At 47.2% G+C, this 21,762-nt stretch overlaps 2 protein-coding genes across 3 annotated transcripts in view; one reads left to right on the top strand and one right to left on the bottom strand.

Annotated features, from left to right (window-relative positions):
• LOC106744444 (calcium uniporter protein, mitochondrial) overlaps positions 1–21,762 on the top strand; it is a 61,936-nt gene that overhangs the window by 6,756 nt on the left and 33,418 nt on the right. Inside the window, exons 1-2 of one of the 2 annotated variants that reach the window (XM_014619235.1) lie at positions 10,012–10,076; positions 11,620–11,812. In XM_014619235.1, coding sequence (XP_014474721.1) covers positions 11,710–11,812 — 103 coding nt within the window. In that variant the 5' untranslated portion in view covers positions 10,012–10,076; positions 11,620–11,709. Of the gene's footprint in view, positions 1–10,011; positions 10,077–11,619; positions 11,813–21,762 lie in introns of those variants that run through there. The other variant, XM_014619234.1, reaches the window with a different exon arrangement.
• LOC106744443 overlaps positions 12,236–21,762 on the bottom strand; it is a 33,702-nt gene continuing 24,175 nt past the window's right edge. The window contains exons 3-7 of the mRNA XM_014619233.1: positions 20,119–20,337; positions 17,895–18,201; positions 15,707–16,591; positions 14,226–15,220; positions 12,236–13,804 (exon numbers count right to left, since the gene is read on the bottom strand). Of these exons, the coding sequence (XP_014474719.1) occupies positions 12,760–13,804; positions 14,226–15,220; positions 15,707–16,591; positions 17,895–18,201; positions 20,119–20,337 (3,451 nt within the window). The 3' untranslated portion in view covers positions 12,236–12,759. The remainder of the gene's footprint in view (positions 13,805–14,225; positions 15,221–15,706; positions 16,592–17,894; positions 18,202–20,118; positions 20,338–21,762) is intronic.

Here is a 21,762-nt window from a genome sequence, read left to right as displayed (position 1 = left end):
AACACTCGACACCGCACCGTTTATCGGATGAGCTTCATTCCCCGCGAACGCATTGCATCCTGAAAGCAGACTCGCGTACCTGCAAGATTCAGTGTTTCATTTACAATGCCATTTTCGGGAAGCTAGGTTTCCCGGGAACGGAAAGGAAACAAGAGAACACGGAGGAACTTATCTAGTTAACTCAAACAAAATCCTCGTTTGGATATGGGCAAACAAATGTTTTGCTTGGTTGTTGAGTTGATTGTAAGAACCAAAGTTTGGTTCTCCGAATCAAAGATTCGGTCCTCTAAAACGAGAAAAACGAAAATGAAGTTCTGGTTCAGAGAACTGAAACATTTGTTTGCTCATATCGAGACAAGAATTTTGTTTGAATCGTCAAAGGATTAGTTTCACACGTCCGATTAACTTAGCCGATCGGTTTAACGTCAACCGTGATTGATTATTTCTGATCAAATCTACTTAACGACAAATACGATTGGTCAGTTGCAATGGAATAATCACCGGATTAAGTTAACCGGAAGTTGTGAAACTAGCTCTAAATGGGTTTCTCAATTAAACTAAATCAATTGCGCGAACCGTTGTCGCCGTTGTCGCGTTTCTTCCGGGAATTAATCCGAAGTTCGACGTGGAAATATTAGTCTGTCGTGTAAAGCTCTCTTCGGGCGCCTTAGAACTCGCGATTTAATTAACGAGGCTCGAATAATCAAGCTCGATCGAACACGATACGCCGAATTTAGCGCGTCCATGTATGCACGCAATATTATCGGGGAGAATTTCCGCGGACGTGCCCGCGAATTCAATCAAAGTTCACAGGTGAAATTCGCGCGACCCATTATTATAATACGCCGTGTGTAACAATATCGGGACACATTTAGATAACTATTTGTTTATCACTCGCTTATGACAAACGGTCCCGCGAGTTAGTTGTCGTTCGGCGAATGACACGACTTTCCGCGTCACTGATCCTTTTCGGCGCCGGTATTATCTCCATTTCAGCTGTGCAAAATTCGAGCGAACATATGATGTCGCGCGTCGTACACGTGTCCACGTGTCGTTGAATTGTACACAAGTCGACGACACGCGTAACGCTTTTATTGTTTGCACAAGCAACGGTAACCCAGAATTCTCTAACGGTGACGTTTCGAGTTCGTGAAATTATCCGTGTTTGTGTTACATCCAACGTCAACACGCATGTGCCGCGATCTATTGCGAAAATACAATCCTATTTCTTTCTTTCTCTTTTTTTTCTTCTTTCTACATGAAATTGCACTTGGGAGAATCGATAAAACCCTCAAAAAATCCCAATGAGGGCGCGCGAATATCCAGATACGGGCGTAGCTCAAGTTGGAAAATGTCGTAAGCGCGAATACGTCGCAAAACGGTACGTCCGGCGCCGTGTTCTGAATAATATTATTAAAGCTTAAGGTTCCCCTCACGTCGAAGGGCGAGACACGTCTGCTTCATCTCCCTCGTCACCTTCCTCGCACGCGTGCATCGCTAATCCAATCTTAATTGCGACATCTTGTTCATCCGGATTTGCGCCGGTGAACGTAAACGTTTCAACGAACAATGCCTCGTTCAGATGGTAAAGCTCATTAGCGAATATCGCTGTGTCACGCAAACCGTCCTCGAAACTCCTCAACGGCGAGGAGAGAGCCATTCGAGCCGACGTTTGTCGGGGATGAAAAGTATACGGCGCGACGCTCGCGATTTCGACGAAGCGTAGCTATGCGAAACGTATCATTCGTGAGATAATGCAGGGACGAGCAGTTCTGAAAGCTGGACGACTCCTCGCAAACATACTGAATATTCGTTCGTCCTTGACCGAGATGCCCCACCTACTCGACTCCGTGTATCGAAGCTCACTACGCGTCTCGGGGTCGTTTCGGTAAACGATATTGCCTTCCTCCAGGTCGCGTCGCGCGCGGAGGTTCAAGGATAAAAGCGGAGCAGGTTGAATGGCGCACAGCTGCAGAAACGGTCTTCCGCACTGTCAATGAACACGTGACATATCGAAGATCCGCCCTCTGTGTCACCGTCGTCGATAAAATTCGGGGGAAGATTTCCTACAGCCGGTGGAAGCTGTCTCGAGGCTCACGCGAGCACGTTCAGTCGAAGCAGTCGTCCGCGCCGCTTCATTTAACCCGACACCCACCTCTTTCGTTTGTCGCACGTGCGATTTCTTGCTTTTTCTGCGTCAGCCAGCTTCTACTCGCTCGGCAAGTCTCGGCTTTATCGGACGAGCGTAATTAAATCTACCAGCCAATAACATTTTTTGCGAGCCACATCGCTCAATATACACGCGCGCACACCGAATCATCAATCTTCTATAATTACCTTCGCGCTTCGGAAATTTATCATCGCGTAAGCTTAACATCAATACACACACACACACGCACGCACGTATCGATGTCCCATTCTAATTCGATTTACAGCGCGGACGTATTTAAACGTGATCCACGACGATCCGCGTATTCGGTCGATTACGGAAATTCTGCAGAGCGGTCGCACAATCGAGCCTGCTCATTATTCTGCCGAGACAAAACCCCAAGCAAAGTACTTACGGCCTTTGCGTCGCTGTTATATTCGGATCGGATCCGACAAAAGGCGCTTACGTCGATTATGTGGCTGAGTTGTTGTCGGGCGATTAATGAGAATGTCGGACGCTTCGGCGAGTTAAAAGCGACGAGAGCTTGCAGCATTGTGCGAAAGTTGGTGCGTCCCCTGTTTACAGGTTGACGTAACTGTTACGGGGTTATCCAAGGGGCCTCCAGACTGCGGAGGCTGCGGCAGGCGCCATGGGCATCGATCTGCTCCACTGCACCTTCCCTTCGCCCCGACCGTCCCCTACGACAGGGATGATTCTTGCTGTTTTCTCGCGCTCTTAAGCGAACTCGATATTTTCCCCCCACAAACACACACACGCATACAGGTATATCGTGAAGCACACCTCCGGGCGACGAGTGAAACGACAATAGTTCTTTACATAGGTCAGTCAGACGACACGCGTTTAAGAGCGGCAAGCGTTTTATCGAAACTTTCCATTCACCAACGGTATCGATATTATCACTTCGTTCGCGCGGCTAAATCCGCTTGCGACACACGGGAATTGGTGTGTCGAAGGCTTTACCGTAGAACCACCTCTTGCAGCGAATTTCAAGACACTGTGGATACGAAGGCCGCAGCAATTTCGAAGATTGGAACAGTCGCTACGAGATTTATCCCCCGCGGTGAAATTTCAAATTGCAGTCGGAGATAGTATGTCGTTGTAAAGACCTCGGATTTATTAAGGGTACTCAAGGTCTTGATTAGTTATCAAGTTTGGTGCGTTGTATGAAGGAAGTTTGTTCCGCGGCAAAATTAAATTGACACGCTTACCCGGGGGGAACGTATATTTCATTCAAGGAAAAATCACACGAAGCGAATGAATTGATATTTGATTGCAGAAAAGGGTGACTTTTACGAGGAACGCACTTTCATTTCTGAGAGGGTGCAAAGCACCGCGCAAATAACAGTGTAAAAGTAAACAGGCAGTGGATAAAGGTAAAATATTCCGGTTATTGGGTCACTCTGAAGGGTTCAGAGTGCTCAGACCACTCTCAGAATAATAGGTCGTAAAAGTGGAAGTGAGATATTTTTTATGTTTTCAGAAAATATCTTTCTAGGTTCGACCAATATATTTGATGCTTCTTCGCAAGTTACATTTTTTATACCTTGGAGAATACATGTATGGTATATAAATACATATGCATCGATCAAAGATAGTAAAACAGCAGTATTTGCGGAAGTTAGTAGCCATTAAAAGCTAGCAGTCGCGCCATATCGTCTTCTCCATAAATTTCGTCGTGTGGAAACTGTATAACCGCGCCGATGATATCGCACACGATAATATCATGCTGTTTATTTAAACATTCTCGCAGAAGCCTTCTATGTAGGATATTCAGAATTTTATGTAAAGAATTAATTGTCAAATAGAACCTACAAACAAAAAAACAATACTTTTAATAGAGATATCACATAATCGGAAAATTTCCCGATTATTATTCCTCATTTTCAATCATATTCTACATCTATCGCGAATAGAAGACTGACGCTCTGTAAAATTACCAAATTATACCAAAGTTTTTCGATTTTCTTCATAGATTAATTTTGTTTTCGATTCGAAATCAACCGATATTATCCATCATGAGAACCGAATGTTGCTAACCGATCCCCATTTCGAGGACGAACAGCTGCGGGCCCATCTGGGGGCGGCATAAAAGTCTCAGTTTTACAACGGTTTCTATTTGAAGTCGCTGCGCTTTCTAGAAGCAGAGATACCGATAAAAATCTGCCATGCCGCGTTCTCGATCGGCTCGGCCGGCGTTCCCTCTCAAGCGGACTCAGTGGCACCCTGTCAGGTTTCCGCGAAGTGTGTGTGACGGCACGTGCGCGTTCCAACGTCTTATCACGTAAACATTGTGACGTTCACACGGCTGTGGAATGCGGACCTATCCGTATTCCCGGTGCAGTAAGCTGGCCGTACTGAAATATAGATATACTGAAAGGTACTGCCATGTAAAGCATATGGACGGAAAACGTGCTTGGGACAAACGGATGTTTAGGGTTGCCTGTATCTTTCTCAACGCATGCGGACAAGCATGAAAGTACAGGTCAGACTAAAAAGTGAAATCATGTTATGTTGCAGTTGCCCCATAGACATAGAATAGACTCTAAGCACTCTCATTGGAGAGCTGAAGCCGCATTAGTAAGAGAGGGCGATAGAAACAATGGTTTTTTTGTCTAATTGTGTAGTTTGTGGGGAGAAGAAAAGAGGAGAAGCGACACATGATTACATGGTATTATGAACTAATAACTACGAGTGCATACGCTGATGTATTATTTATATGCTTTCTCCTTGGCTGAATAAATACTTCTTCAAGCCTCAATATGCGACAGATAGCAGTATTAAGTTATAAGCAACCATTGGTAACATGAAGGTAGATCAGTAATCCCCTTCTCCTATATTATATCTCGAGATTCTCCATTAATCCTCTGAGTTAGAATCCTCTAAGTTGATGGAATTTGCACAGGGTTAATGAAGAATGAAAGTCTCAACAATTTGGGTAACCCTCGGAAACTCGATGACAATCTCATAGTGAAAACGGCAAACGGTCGATCAACTTGCCATCCCGCAACAAATGAAAGACAAACGCGTGCAATAATGAGACGAGGCTGGTAATTCAGCGATATATCGTCGACTATTATTCGTCGGGACACAATACAGCATCGATAGGGATGCCGCGGTAACCTAATTTGCAGTTGCTCGCTGCTGCAATTATCGACTAATACTGGAAACTCGCGAATCTACTCGATTTTCTCATCGACATATGTCCGTATCGGACTTCCAAATGGATAGACTATCTGTGTACGAAATTCGATTCCTTCGACATTGATCAAATGTTTTCGCACGGGCTCTCTCCCTCTCCCCTTGTCTGTTCTTCTCAGTCCGGGCAAGAATAATGACCAAAAAGAGAGGAGCGCGAATGGTAATTGCGCCACGTGACTGAATACGTGACTGAATACGTCATCGAGAGCGGCTCGCTTCAAGAGAAAATACCAGAATTTCCGGAGAGTTTGTGCGTGGATTTAAACGAACGGATCATCACGCTTATATTTCATCGAGCGATTCCATGCATTTTAAATTCATGAGAGAAATTGCTGTTGCGTTGCCCGTCGCGACGCAATTACACCGACGCGATTTTACGTACGTGAGGGTACAAATATTCCAATATTTCACACTCCTGATTTTCTCCGCTTGGGACTCGTTGGCTTACATCGCCGATAAAATATTCGAATCGGATCACCGTTGTGCCGTTGGACGGAATATTCGTTCGTACGACACATAAATTACACAGCCGCGTTAACGACCGGAGTCTTTGTGCCGCGTGTGTACATTTAGTTCGACTATGAATTCGCAATTTGCCTCTATAATAATAATCGCTCATGTCGCCTGTCCCGCTGTGATCGACGTGAAAGAAGCTTTAATCGCGTGGTTTAACTATACGGATGAAACTGCAAGCGGCGAGCAATATTGGAAACCACTCGAAGAGAAAGAGACAGAGAGGGAGAGAAAAAAGAAGAAAGAGGACACGAAGGACTAATAATTTGACGAAGGGATAGACCGCCGCTACGCAGAGAACCGCGCCTGAGTGACCTGTCGCGCATTATTCACCGAGCGCGTACATTCGCCGCAGCCGCGGGGGGATCATAAATTCGAACCACGAGCATCGCGGATTACAGTCTCCCTTGATGGAAGCAAATCCTCTTTCGATTACGGATGCATTATCTTCCTGGCTTTAACAACGCGCGTTTGTTTCATACACGTACGGTCAAAATTATTTTTGCGGTCAGACCGCGGAACTTGGACAGCTTTCGCGGTAGCAGGTTACGTAACAAAGTGTAGCTTTCATCTCTGTACGTTTACACAGGCCTGTGTGTGCGTGTACGTGTGTTTTTGTTGCGAATAAACCGTAATTCGCGGTGGGGAGAAAAACATCTCCCCTATCTCTCGGCGACCCTGCTTCGCCTCGCCCTCGCGCACACGTGCGAGAGGTTTTCCCCGCGACGCTCCTCGCTTAATGTCACCGATGAAACTTTTAAATAGGACGAGTTAACTACGTCGATTCCAACGGTATCGGCTTCATCCGTTTATCCGCGGCAAGACTCGAAGGCGACGCGGGATAAGCCCGTGTCAGCGGATGTCCCCCTTCGCGCCATCGGAAAACGTTTTTCCAATTTATGCGCGCCGAAAGTTCGTGCCGCCACTTTTTGCCGGATAAATCGCGCGTGAACATTGATATGTGCGCGCGCGTGGGACGAACACGATGTGTAAGCGTTATCATATCGACACCCACTCACTCATCCACACACACACACACACACACACATATATAGTTAAGCAAACATATACGTTTGACGCGGGACAGCGAGCGCGAAATTTTCCCGTAAAATCCAAAATTCAGCTTAAATGCTCGCGCAGCTAATGGAATCACCGTGTGCGTTTTTGCAACTCCGTGGACGCAAATACACGCTTTATAGCAGAAATCGCAGGATAAAATTTAATCCGCGCGGCACGGCATGCTCGCACGCACTCGACAAGCGGAAAGGCCGCAAGTTATCGGCCGGATTTAAGCCCGCTTCATACACAAATATAGGCGCGTACTTGCTTTTATCATCACACATCGCCCCATCGATCCCGTCTAGCATCGCTCCGCATGCTCGACATGCCGCGCGCGGAAAATGTTTTCAGCCCCTCAGTGAAACGGGCTGGCGGCGGCGGCGGTGACGGGGAGGCTGATCGAAAGGGCATATCGACGTTGCGCACTTGTGAATTGCGCACAGCGAAATAACGAAATGTTTGTCTTTGTTTGGACAGGAGCGTGTTTCCGTATTAATGGCGTCCTTCCGCCATTATTCAACAGTCTGGCTTTGAGGGCTACTATAAGTTTTTACATTGCTCCGGACTGCATGAAAATTTGAAAAAAGTTCTCGTATACTTATGAAAGCTTCAATTACAAGTTTTTACCATCGTAGAAGTCGGATTGTATTTTACTTGTTTTATACAGATTAAAATCGGAACAGGAGCATTGGAAAACCGTGACACGCGCAGCAATACGTAGTTTTTATCGAAAACAATATATTAAAAAAAAAACAGAAAATTTATTTACAAAGAAAAGTCTTCATATATTTAATGAAATCATATAAATAAATGTTTTGAAAAAACTATGCAATACACCGAAAAATCTATTTTAAAAACAAAATCTCTATATATTAATTGAAAGCGTTGGAAACTATGTAAAATTCGAAAAAAATCTACATTATTCGCTTGCAGAAATAATTACGTGATCTGAATTCTGGATCGCCGAGGGCAAAAACGTGTATTCCAACTGTCCTTGTTAGAAAACAAAGTTAGATATCGGCCTCTTTACGCGCACGTGATCTCATTATCCCTAAGTTTTTAACAAGGAAGTATTAAACTCCGCTGTCTATTAGTTTTCCCAAAATTTCCAATCAATTAACCAACTGTGCCATCAAATTGCCAGCCAGGTAGCCGGCGAAGGATTAATTATCGGGAAACGCCGTCAGAGCGATCACGCAAAAGGATATGTCGGGGTTATCCTCTTTATCGCCATGAAATCAGTTATCTCGAGGCGTTGGAGAAAGCTCCTTCCGTAATTGGCCTTTTTTACGTCTCTCGGTTGCGTCGCAAGAAAATCACTCCCTGCAGGAATTTCCGCTTCGGCAACGAATCTTCTTGTTTAATTCTCCCGCCTCTGTAACTCGCGTCATGTACGCGCGGAAAGGTAGCGTAATATTTTCACAGATACGCCGTATCTTTTGTAACGATAGCGAATTACCCGTCGTCTTCTTTCGCCGACGGCCGCCAATTACAAGGGAACTACGCGCTCTCAGCTACGTCCGCCGGCGTCGCGTGATGAAAAACGATGACCCGATTCGAAACCCCGGCCAAGTTAAAACTGAGTTGTAACGCGAAAGTCGAGCGGACAGAGAAAGAGGGAGAGATATCAAGTCAGGCGGAATTGAATTAAAGAGTTACATGTTAATGAAAAGCTGCGAAATAACGCACGCTTGCCGCAGAAGTTTTATATCATCGCGGTAGTTCGCAACTTCCGGCTACTCGAACTCACCGGAACAGCGTTCCGTGCGAAAGCCAGACGAGAGCTGCGCGCAAATTCGTACTAATATATTATATGTATGGACACCCGATCCCGGGCCATTAATAATGCATGAGACAAGAAAAGTCACGAGACGGTGAATATGTATGGAATGCAGGGATATTGAATGGCCAATACCGACACGATTTTCCGGACACGTGGCCGATGGTCGTCCTTTCAGAAGTTCAGCGTTCCACGGGGAAACCCACCGCTCAATGTGAAATTCCGTGTCTGCTGCAGCTTCGTCAGCAGATCAAATCGGCCGGGCCACCGGGGTGCGGTTCGCTTTCCGAGCGTGATAAATATGACATATCAGTCGCATCTGTTCGTGAAACAGGACGGGATTATGCGTCCCGAGAAATCATCATCGATAAAATCTTGGCAGCGCTCGCTGCGTCCACGCGAATGACATCCTGATATTTGAGCTTTCTATTTCGGTGGACGAGCAACCCGCCGGAGGCAACTGCTGCTCATGGGCATGCGGTGGGCACACATTGAGTACTCTGGGTGGATACTATAATTAGAAATACCGTTTGCAACGGGCCGTGAAGAGTACGCGACTTGTGAAAGATGTGTTTCCCGCGAGCTTGGGAGAGACACACTCTCTCCCTGGGTGGTCTTTGTACCGTCCTTGTGCCTTGTGGATGTTTGTTTCCGAGTACATTGTAAACGGACGACGCACAACGGCGTGTGCACACACAAGTTATATCTTAAGAGTTCAGAGTCTATTTCTACCCCCCCGAGACAGATAAAAGCGCAAAGCTCTCGATAAGCCGAGGAATGTGATAGCTCAGAAACCGCGAGCTTTCGCGGAAAAAGGCGCAGTAAAGTGTTCGTCAACTGCCTATACCCTCTTGTCCCCGATTACGATTATATGGTTACGTTATTCTTACGAAACGACTCTTCCATAGCGCGGCTTTAAGATTTATCGACATTAAGATTTATTAGCAAAGACGCCGCATAATAACGGCCGGGTAATGAGCGACGCTTCTCGGTATTGATGACTCGGTGTGACTCGTATTAAATTTAATAACGGCGCGACACCGGGCTCTCTATCGATCGAATTTTTCATTCGTGGCTATAAGCATTCCGTGCGGCCGTTAAAACATTTATGCAATCGATTATGCATACGTAACGTGTCGACGGTCGAGATGTACAGACGGACGCTGCGCGATGCTACACAGTGCTTCATAATGCCTGCATAATACCTAGTAGTGCCGTCTAGTGCTGCCATCGAGGACGTGAATCCGCATACCAAATGCACATATATGCATCCTTCACGTGTGTTAATGGAAACTTCAAAGGTCCGCCGCTGTGTCTGCGCGTAACAAGAGGATACGTCGACTACATTTCAGATTCGTAATTAACAATATCTCATATCTGATGAGCTTGGTACAGCCCCTGATATGAAAAATAGAAATAAAGATCATAAGACCGGAAATCGAAAAACCATCCAGAATACACGGAGAAAAATCATTTAGAAACCATCGTTGCTACTGCATATTTGTTATGACAGCGATGAAATTTAATTGGCATGATCAGATTCTAAATCCAAGATTTTTAAATTTATTTTCTAAAGAACTATTTATTATTGTGAATATAGAATAGTGTGTATACGTGTGAATGTGTATGCCTTATTTATCGAATGGCATTTTTTTTTATCTAAGGCAAATATCTTTCAATTTTATTTCTTCCTCTTAAAGAGCATTAAATTGTAATATATTTATTTTTTGATTTAGTTATTTCTTGTAGAACAGTGTGGTTGTTAGATCAATGTATACTTGCACCCTCATTTTGGACTGCGAATTCTTTCTAAATTGTTCGAGCAATAAAATCGAGCGTGTGGCATTTAATTAGCATTTAATTCTGATACTGTTTTCATCTCGATTTTTTGTGCTGGGAATGTCAGCCGTTATTATTATTATTATTATTATTATTATTAACTAAATCTGGATATTAACATATCTGCTGTATCGCTGAAATTTTGAAGTTTCTTCCACGATGGATAGAATTAGAACGGCCCGAAGTATCTCGGTAGAAATATCTCTCCTTACAACAGAAAAATGTCTCTTCTTTTTCAATCAAGCAAGGCAATTTCACATTGACATTTGTTCCCAAAATGGCGCGTCCTGTGCTTGTCACATATGGCGCACTTACGTGCAGCCAGCCAAGGTTGTTCGGCGAGCAGAGCTAGAAGAGAAACGCGCTTCGGTTGGCGCCCTAAAATGTATTCCCATGTATAATTTATCTCTCGCTCTCGAAAGCAGCATCGCCCACACCTGCGTTTACCTCAAAGTCACGATCTTTCTTGAAGAACCGATGTGGCGCGCTATCGAAATGCAGGATGGCGAGACACTCTCCCGGGGCTTCAAGTCGCTCCGTTTTATCTGATTTCGTTTGAGCTCCCGGTGAAAATAAACCGCTTGAAACAATCGGGAGATCACATTAAATGAATAGTTCTGAGCTCAAATCAAATATGAGGATAAATAGTCAGGATAAATCGCATTTTGCCCAGATTTGTTTGGTGAAGAGTCGAAACATGCAGCAAACGCGAAGTAATTGTCGGCGCATCCGCTCTGTATTATCTAATTTCGTTTGATCTGCCGGCGGAAATGAAACCATTCGGAGGATAACATTGAATAATAAACTTTGAAGTTCCAATGAAATATGTTGATAAATAGTCGGAATGTCGCGTTTATCGGGACTCATTTGTTAGAAATCCAATTTACGCGGTGAACATAAAGTAATTATCAGGACACAAGGTTGTAGCTTGTACATTCCTCCTCGGGGAAATTATCTAAACTCTGTTAATTCCTTTTCAATCTTCTACGTATTAGTTATATGTATACATCGACCCGTGGAAGTATCGCATAACAACGGAAATTGTTGTTGCGCGTTACAGGAAACGTGGTGCAGACGATGGTGGCACATCTCTCAAAGGAGCCTCTCCCTATCGGCCAGTTCCTACTCGCCGACGTTAAATCCGCTTTTGATGAAGCAACTGAAAGAGCCTAAAGCCACGGAAAAAGCAGCGAAGAATGTCGTGAAGGCCACATCGGCGGAAAACCTGACGGTCGAGAGTGCGGAATCAGCCGGTAAGTCGATTGTATGGGCTCTTTCATTACACGGAAAAAAAGAATTATTATCAATTCAAGATTCGTATTCTCATATACAGGAAAGAATATATAATCTTATATATGAAGATTAAACCTGCTAACATGAGGAAATTTTATATAGTCCCTCTAAAAATATCATATTCAAATTATTCAAGAATAATTATCAATCTCATATAATTTTAATACGATATTTTTAGAGAAATTATATAAAATTCCCTTGTGTGAGCAAGTTTTATTTTCATATAAGATTAAATATGCTTGCTTATCGCGAGAATACGAGTTTTGAATTGATTCTAATATTTTCTTCGTGTATAAAATCGTGTATAAAATAGTAAAGAAAGAAAAACGAAGGAAGGGGAAGAGGGGAGAAAGCGGAGGGTACATATATTACATCATATTTATTACACATTTGGTACACTCAAATTACATCGGTCAAATCGTGTACGCTTGAATCCCTCGTGCATTACGTGTGACGTTACACCGAGTATCCTTCCTTCCGTCACTCACTCCATCGATGCTTATCACCTGCTATGAAATATGACTCGTGTGGATTTATCCACCTGCAACAACGGACTAATCGATTAATGATACTTAATATGCCCAATAAATTATCCGGACTATCAGCGTTCTCTCTCGCGATACTCGCGCGTCGCCGCGCGAAGAGAAACGTCATATATCTCAGCGAGAAATTACCGGCGCGTCGCGTGCACGTTCGTCGCGGTGGTGAATGATTTTTTTCACCAGCTGAATCGCCGTGTCGCTGCCGTGTCGAACGGGACCGACGTTTCGCGACGATGTCTCGGGAAATCTCGCGTCGGTTTAATATTAAGACATCAATAACGTTATCTCCTTTGGCAATCCTCGTCCGTCCGTGCGCGTTCGTCCATCGAAGAAATAAATATATCATACAAGAGGGAGCCTGCCATTCAGGATGCTTGCGCGTACTCGTTCTGGCCGTCGATCCCATTGAGACTATCCTCGAGTACTTCGAACTCCTCGAACTCCATTTTGCCGAAATCATTGTCGGCCTTCCAGTTGTCAGCGTTCACTTCCCACCTCGTCAGCGCGCTCGCCGCGAATTTGCCCGGATAATTGGAGGATCTCGACTCCAAGTCGTCCAAATTGCCCAGCTTAAAGTCCGCCTTGAAAGTCCTCGATTCCTTGCTCTCCTCTTTCTTCGGCTCCAGTCCGATTACCACCGGTGGCTCCCGTTTCGTCTGCCCGATCTGCTCGATCCCTTCGTCCCCTCGTTCCCGCTCCGCGTCCTCCTGCTGCCGCTCGGCCGTCGTGATCTCGATGCTCGGCGTCTCCGCGATCGTGCACTGACGGAGATCGGCGGTGCCGCGCTCGCGGCGCAACGACCCGCCCTCCACGAGTCTGCCGGTCAACTCGAGCCTGCTGTCGCACGAGTTGCTCTTCACCAGCTTGAACTTCACGTAGTCGTTCGACCGGCGGTCGGCCCGCTTGAAGCCGTTGCCGATCAGCGGCGAGATCAGCGGCCCGTTGTGCGTGTTCACCACTTTGCCGCCGTAGTACGTCACCGAGGTGCCGCACTCCCGGATCTTCCTCAGCACGTCCTGCGACACGTAGTGACCCGGCCCGCCCGCGCCGTCGTCCTCGTGGCAGTTCGCGTCCTCCTCGTCGGACGACGTGCAGTGGGCCGCGCTGCCGGCGTCGGTGTCGGGATAATCGCTCGACACTCCGGAGCTCACGCTACCGGAGTCCCAATTTTGATGATGATGGTGGTGATGATGATGATTGTGGTGATAACGACCGGCCTTGTTCTTGGAGCAGTTCGAGTCGCTCGGCGACGTGTTGCCGCTCCTGGCCTCGAAGCTCTGCGCGAGAATCCTCGTCTTTGACTCTCCACGCGGGCTGCCGGGCTCCTCCTTGGCGATGGAGGCGGTCGACGACGCGGACTTGGTCTCGAAGAGTCTCGTGAGATCCTTCGCCCGGCTGGAGCATCTGGATCTGCACATAACGCGCGCTTTCGCTCAAAAGTGCTCGGGAACGCGGCTTACGAATCGGCTCTCTCGAACTCTCGGACAAGGAGAAACGAACAGTTTACGCTCAACGCTCGAGTAACTTTAATGCGGCGCCGGAAACGTTATTATCTCAGTCGTCGCGTAATCGAGTCGCAGACTCCTTAATGCACGGGAGCGCCGGCGGGAACTGCGCGGCAATTTGTAATCCTATTAAAATTGAGTGTTACCTCCGACTGAGGATTATCCGGAGCGCCGTTCCTGCGAATCTCATTCGTCGGTGGCGGTTGGCCTAAAATATTCGCTCGTCGCCGTCATCGTCGTCGTCGGAACGCTCGCACGAGTCTGCGCGCGGTCAATAATAAAAGCCGCTTCGACGACGACGACGACGACGGTTCAATATACGCTACCTGGATTCCTCGCGTGCCTTGTCGGACATATCGTCGTATCGGCCGTCGTCGATGCTCGTGAGATCCTTCATGCTCAGGCTCCTCCTGCTCTTGCAGTCCCTCGAGAACTCCGCGTCGGACGTGCTCTTCTTCTTCAGCGTGTCGTTCTCGAACATGCGCCTCACGTTCCTAACAGTATCCGGGTCCGGCAGCTCCTCGTCGATCAGCTCGCGATTCACCCGTATGGGGTGGTAGAAGAAGTGCTTCCTGATGCTCGACTTCGAGCCTTTAACGGCGGCGTCGTCGTCCGCCCGCTCGCCGCTCCTTTCGCTCTTCTTCTGGATCGTGCCGGCGACCTTGCAGGACGGCTCCGTTCTCGCCAACGGCGACGACGGCGACTTCAGCTCCACCGGCTCGGCGCGCACCGGCTCGATGATGACGACGTTGTTGTCCATCAGCAGCTCTTGGAACGAGTACTCGCGCAGATACTGTATCAGCCCGTCGTAGGTGACGTCGCCGCGGCCGGTGTTGAACATGTTCTTGCTGAACATGTGCGACTTGACGATCTTGTACCGCACGTGATCGAACTCCGGCCCGTCGTCCTGGCACTCTATCGAGTCCACGCAGCTCTTCGACCTGGTGAGATTAGTGTGCGGCTTTTTGCCGTCGCCCATGTTGTTATCTACCGCCGTGCTGGGATTATCGGCGGCAGCGGCGGCCCGGGGCGAACGATCGTCCTCGGCGCCGTCGTCCATCGATCTTCTGCGGGAGTCGCTGCCAGACTCGGAGCCGAGACCGAGGTCGGAGCTTTCCGACCTCGCCTCGAAGCCCAGGCTCCCCTTCACGACGCTGCACGCCTTGCCAAGGATATTGGACGTTTCCTTGACTATCCTCTCGAATCTACCCTCGTTCTGTTTGTTTCTCGTCGTCTCTCTCTCTGCGGTTTTCCGCTCGAAGAAGTTCCGCGCGTCCTCCACCGTCGCCGTCTCGCTCGCATTTCCCGGTGTCGAGGTGTTCTGCGAAATTAGTTGTCGGTGTGCTTAATGCGCTTACGCTCCGCCGCGTCGTGGGCGCGAGACGAGTTCCCGCCGGCGGGGAATTACGGGAAAAAGGGGGCAGGGAACATAGAGTGCGATATACATGTCTTATGAGCCGGCGTGTGCAAATTGTTTTACGGCCGCGGGGAAGCGTGGATTATTTAATCGCGCGTGAAACTTCAGGCGGAAAGATTGAGAAGTTAAAGTTGCAGCACGCGGGGAAGAACCATTCAAAATTCCAGGGCGCGCGCGCGCGGAGAATTCGAAATCAGTCGCTCCCCCCAATGTAACTTTCAATCTTGAATAACTCTCTCACCGCGAAAGAAGTACCGTTCATGCTTTCGTTTCCCGTTACGGCGCGCCATTCTCGCGGCTCTTACTTGCAGATCCGCGCGAAGAATGATGAACTTATTAAGATCGGAAAAACAACGCTTTCCCCGCCGGAAATATGCCGTCGGCGCTCACCTCCGCGTTTTTCCCACGAAGCTCGGTATCCTTGCGCACGTTATTGCTCGCCTTGGCCAACGGGTCGATGCGCTCATTCGGGCCCTTCTCCTGCGGTTTCTTGTCCTGTGGCACGTCCTCGACGACGGCGTCAATCTCCACGACCGAGCGCCGGTGTCGTCTCTTGGTGACGTCGTTGTCGACGACCTTGAGGATCTGCGGTCTCCGCGACATCTCGTCCTGCTCCTCGCCGTCCGAGATCCAGATCGACTTGTACTCCTCGGCCTCCTCGATCTTGCGATCCTCCTCGCACGGGGGAGTTACGAAACTCTCGACATCGGCTTTGTACCGCTGTCGCTTGAACTTGCCCGATGATGACGAGGAGGAGGAGGAGGAGGGCGTGGAGGGGGCGCACTGATCCGCGAACTTGTTTGTCGAGCTAATCTCCGAGTCTTCCTCGAAACTCTCTTCGGATCCTCGACGGTCCCCTCCCGCCGAGACCCTCGTAGCCGAGTTCGCGTCCCTGGACGAGTCGAGGTCTTCGTGAATTTTCTCCCCGAGATCGTCGTCCTCGTCGTCGTCCTCGTGCTGGTGGTCGGCTTGCACGCTATTATTCTCTTCCGCCGTATGCTTCTCCTCGTCCGTGGCGTCGTCGCCGCCGCTCGTGGAAGGCGATGCCTCCTCGGCGCTGCTCGGCTCGTGGTACTCGAGTACTCTTATGTCTCGCGAGCCGCACACCTGCTCGTTCCGCCGCTCGAAATTACCGTCCGCCGAGTCGTCCTCGTCGTACTGCAGTCGCACGTTGGAGAGAGGCAGCAAATTCAGCACGTCGAAGTACTCCAGCTCGCCGTCATCCTCGAAGAGGATGCTGTCTAAACTCCGGTGCTCCTTGCGTTTACGCTTCACCTAGGCGAGAGGGTACTTTCCTCCATGAGAGCGTTCTCCTCGATCCGAGAGCGATTTGCGAGGGAGTCGGTCTTTTTTTTTTCAATTTCCGCTCAGCGGAGGTGCTCCCGTAATGCATGCATGCGGCGACATTTGAGATAATCGATTTTTAACGTCCTCTCGCTCAAGAGCGGCCTACGCCCCGTCGAAAGTTGATTCTCGCGAGCGCGAGGTGTCGCGTCACGATGTTAATGCAAATGCACGATTTTTTCGGAAAAAAAAAGAACTCCCGGACTCTCACCGCCCCTGTCGATATCGTCGCCTCGTAAATCATTTCGCGACGAATAATAGTGATTGATAATCGGATCGTTATTTCGACCTTCTGGTATTCACGCGACGATATTGTTCCGCCGTCAGGCTCGCGAAGGCTAATTCGGCCGGTGTCAGTTGAACTCTAATTAAGTCAGGATTGAAGATAGCAATGATACTAGGGAACTTGACTGAGGCATAGTGATCTCTATCGTTTTAATTAACGTCGGTAACAAACTTCTTAATCTCGCCGGTGTATCGGCAAGACGTTTGAGATCCCAGCACGGATCTCAAAGGTGATACATCACATCGCGCTGGGTGAACTCTAATCAAATTAATAATTACGCTCGGAAATTTCCTCAGAGCAGCTCTCACTTGACATATTGTTCCATCGAGAATCGAGTCCAAACTTCGTCGTATCTATATATGTTTATGTGTGTGATCTGTTCATTTGTATCGTATACGTAATCGCGCATACGAAATCCTAAATTTTATATATATATATTTATACATACACGAGGAAAAATCATTTGCTGACATAGCAGATTTTATGCTATCGCAACAAAATCAATCAATTATGTAGTCAATAAATCGATTTGTTAAGATTGCCATTCGTTGAATATATTATGCTGAATCTATAAATTATAAGTTGTAAAAACAAATTAGTAAATGTAGGAAAACACTATTTTGGTGGCCAACAGTAAATTAACGTATCCTAAGGACCAATTCACTCAGCAAAGTTTTTCTATCTAGTTGTAGTAAACAAAACTGTATCTGCTCCAATTACGAATAATTTGGTTAATTTGGTTATACCAACTAAATTTTATCGCCGTCGCAACGAATATGCAACGATGGTTTTGCTACAGTAACAAAATGATTTCTCTCCGTGTACATATGTATACGTGTGTGTATGCGTGTGTTCCGCGTGATCCTAAACTAAATTCTAAGATGATTAATCGAGAACGACGAGTTCTCGCTGCCGACGATCTCCGTTATCGAGGAGAGGAGACCTCACCTGCGTGTATATGCAATCGATGCTGCGATTGCCTTCGATAGGCCAATTGTCCTCGACGATGTCGACCAGACCGCTCACGGTGTCTAAGTTTTGCACGCTGCAATACCGTCTAGGTGGATCCGGCCAGTCGAGGATGTTCAGCCTATCGGGGTCGGTGCGACTTCCCCGGTTGTAAGGCAGTGGATCTGGAAGAGACACGAGACCCGACGGGATCGAGTGAAGGCCGCACGTCGATCGCGAGTGGTAGGACCTCCCCTCGTTGAATCTCTCGTAAGAGTCCGTGAGGTGCTGCTGACTCTTGGAGAGTCTGGAATGAGTTGCGGAGTCTCCCTTGACTGATCGCTCACATGGAGTAAAGCCCGCGTTTGTAAAGCTCGCGGGCGCTCACGTGAAATGCGGCTGATATAAATCACGAAGGGAGGAGCATCTGCAAGTCTAATAGCTTCCGTAATTCGCGTCAACCCATCGGGTTCGTGTGTTACATCGGCGATGCCGACCGACGGAAGGAAACGATTAAAGGAAGGAGCTCGTCGAACGGGCAAGCGAGTGGAAAATTAGTTGCGAATAACGCGATTAGCCTGTCACCGAGATTTCACACGAGAAACGGACGAAGCATTTTTAAATTCTACCCGATATTCGTTATTTAAGGATTGATCACTCTCTAAACTGGGCCACGCTACTTGTGCGGCAGCTACGACGATATCGCAATACAATTTTTGAGAGAGGAAGCATGTATCGCTATATTTTACGACATCGTGAAAGCTTTTTCCAATATTTCTCTCCATCTCGAATAATTATTTCATCGCGAAGCCCAAGGCACACTTTCATGTTGACACAAGTCGCGAGGACCGATTTGAAATGGAGCGGCCCTTTTTTTCCTTATTCCTTCGTCTATGGCACAGTGTAGCGTGAATTAGATTGCTTCCAACGGTGCGGGCAAATGGGTGACAGAAACGAAAAACTTTTCTCGTCTGTGCGAACCACAGTCCGGTTTAATTCCGCGACCCGTGATATTCCTACTGGAGTTTTATTTCGATGGGATTTCTCCGAGTCCCATATCGCACGGGGAAGAAACAGAAGAAGAAAAAGAAGAAGAAGAAACTTCAAGACAGTTGTTCCGGTGATTCGTTAATAATCTGCGTCGCGCCCATTGAGCGTCAATCAAGTTTATCCTTATCGGATATGCCCATTAGATGCAATAATAATAATCTACCAACCCGCCGCGAGCGAGTAATACTGAATTTACGGTCAAGGGATCAAATTCGCGACGCGCATGGGAAAACTTAACGACCGCCGTAATTGCTATTGTTGACGACCGGCAGTTTATTATTATCTCAACGAGATTATGAGCGATAAACACGCCAGTGTTTATTCAGAGTATCGAGTATTGAGTACGTGATATATATATAAAACACGGAGGAATGTTCTCCCACTTGATCATCAATTAAAATGAGACGTTCCGAGCGCTTTTTAAATCTGCCCCTCTCGGCAATTAACGTATAACCTGCTTCCGCAATTTAGCACAATACATGAGACCGGCTCGAATCAACTGTCGAATAGAAAGAAACAAACTGTATAAACTGTATAAACAAGCTCTTAGAGATACAACTAAAGAAAAACAGAGAAAAAGTAAGAGAGAGGGAGAGAAAAAGAGGAAAGAGAAACGTTTATTTCGGTCCTAGGAGTCCTCTAAAAACTAATAAATGTGTGTTTACGTAAAATTGAAGAGCAAAAGAAATATATAATATTAGATAAAGAAATGTAGAATGAAAAAAGTAAGAGATTAAGATAAAGTACTGAATAGTGGAATGAAAAACAAATAACTGCGCGAATTACTTAAAATTAAAATAAGTATAAATAGATAATCAAATAAAAGATGAAAAGTTTTGAGAGAAAAAGACCTAATATGAGTTTATAGTATAAATGAAAAGGTTCTATATAAAGTTAGAACTAGATATGACAAAGAGAGAGAAAGAGAGAGAGAGAGAGAGAGAGAGAGAGAGAGTAGAGACAGGGCCAAAGAGCCGTCGCGGCTATTAATGTGAATAATTTAAATGATGAGAGGATAACAATGTATTTAACAATGCGGAACGACCCGAGACGAACTCTCGCTTCCTCGTATCTCTCGGGGCAATTCACGCGAGTTATCAATTGAGATATGATGGGATAAAGCGCGATGCTCGAGACTCGAGATTCTCTCATACCTGACGGACAGATGACTCACCTGTCCTTGAGCGAATTCCGATCGATCAGCTTGGCCCTCGGTATCAATTGATGCCTCCTCGGTAGATCGAAGGTTGACTGGCCCAGTCGGAAGTGACGGGTATCTCGCTCCTGCCGGGACTCGTCCTCCGATATCACCGCGAGGCTCCTCGTGCGCTTCAGCAGTTTCCTGCGATCCTGCGTCGACTGCGCCGAGTGCGATTCGTAGCGGCCGCCCTCCCTGCAATTAAGATCGCGCAATTGCGTGCGGTAACCGCCACGTCGAAAACGTCAGAAATGCAAATCATAATGAAATCATACATCGCGGACGGATTACCATGCGACACGAAACAACGCGCGCTCGGCATTGTACGCGCTCTATCAGCGAAGTCGCGCGCTTTCTCCCGAGTTTGCGAATCTCCTCGTGATATTCATTATCATGAATGAAAGTAAAATTCGTAGCCGCGCACTCGCAAGGTGACAGCGCGACCGCCGATATATCACTGATCCTTTACATTCGAAGGACACGAGCTCTTTGCTCGGAGGACGTCGCAGCGATTCGCCATTCGAAGTCCCTCAGAAAATTTGAAGAACGCCGCGGAGGCGCCTCTCGCTTATAAATCTAAATTTAAAGCAGCCACTACTGACTTAAAAACTGATTTATGAAAACTGATTTAGGAATCGGAAGACACCGCCGAAATTTCGGATGGCGCCGTTATGGCCACCCTTAGCTTGATGATAACCTTAAATCTCAGAGGATTAAATGGCTGTAATAAACCTGCCGGAGTATCATCCTAGCTTATGACATAAACTGGCGTGTAGCTTCGACGCTCGTTAATTGCCATAAGTGGCCGTGTTGGGCCGCAAAGTTCGTTAACGCGTGGACATATTGATTGCGTATTCATCTCCCCTCGCGATCTCACGCGAGACTGAGCCGTGACAGGACGATGAAATATTATCTAAAAGGCGACTCGGCGAAATCGACGCACGCGAACGCGGAAAAACTTTTGCGCAAGACGGCCGCGTCCGGAGGAAAACGCATAATGGCACAATGGGTGGGTGACGTCTCTTCGAGTTTCTCTCTCGGCGAGTCGAACGAACTTCCTTGTCTCATAAAGAGGCAGAGTGTGGTGTCAGGTGCGCGACCTCTTAAAGAACGAGATTTATCGCCGGTTTTATTCCGTACTTAGGAACGAAATTATTGCGATTTTATCACAGAGGAGGTCGCCGAATGGCCGGCTCGAAGCGTAACTGCCGCTATCGTTTTCCTCGCGTGACATTCGCCGATGATTTACCGCGTCCGAATACTTGCGTGTGCGCGCGAGAATACGTTCGTAATGGTCGTTAATTGTAATCTTGTAACACTGTTATTGTATCACTATGCGACGTGTGACACTTTTCGTACCTTCGCAGCGTGTCTCTCCTGTTCCGCGTTTATGAGTCCGGCCGGTCGACGAGTCATTTATGACGGTTAAATTTAAATCCTGCGTAAAAGCACATTTCTCATGTCCCCTGGCGAATGCTCTTAATAGACAGAGTGAAAGCCGTGAATGCGTCCTTCGTATAAACCAACGCCTTTATTACTTCTGAGTCGTTGAATTAAATCGCTCGCCCCGCTCTGATTTACAATTTCTAGTCCGCGAGTTTTTCGTTGGCAAACCTCACG

The sequence above is a fragment of the Dinoponera quadriceps genome, unplaced genomic scaffold, assembly GCF_001313825.1.
Source record: "Dinoponera quadriceps isolate SergipeBrazil2010 unplaced genomic scaffold, ASM131382v1 scaffold777, whole genome shotgun sequence".
In the NCBI taxonomy this organism is placed as follows: Eukaryota; Metazoa; Arthropoda; class Insecta; order Hymenoptera; family Formicidae; genus Dinoponera; species Dinoponera quadriceps.
This window is presented reverse-complemented; position numbering and strand designations above follow the sequence as displayed.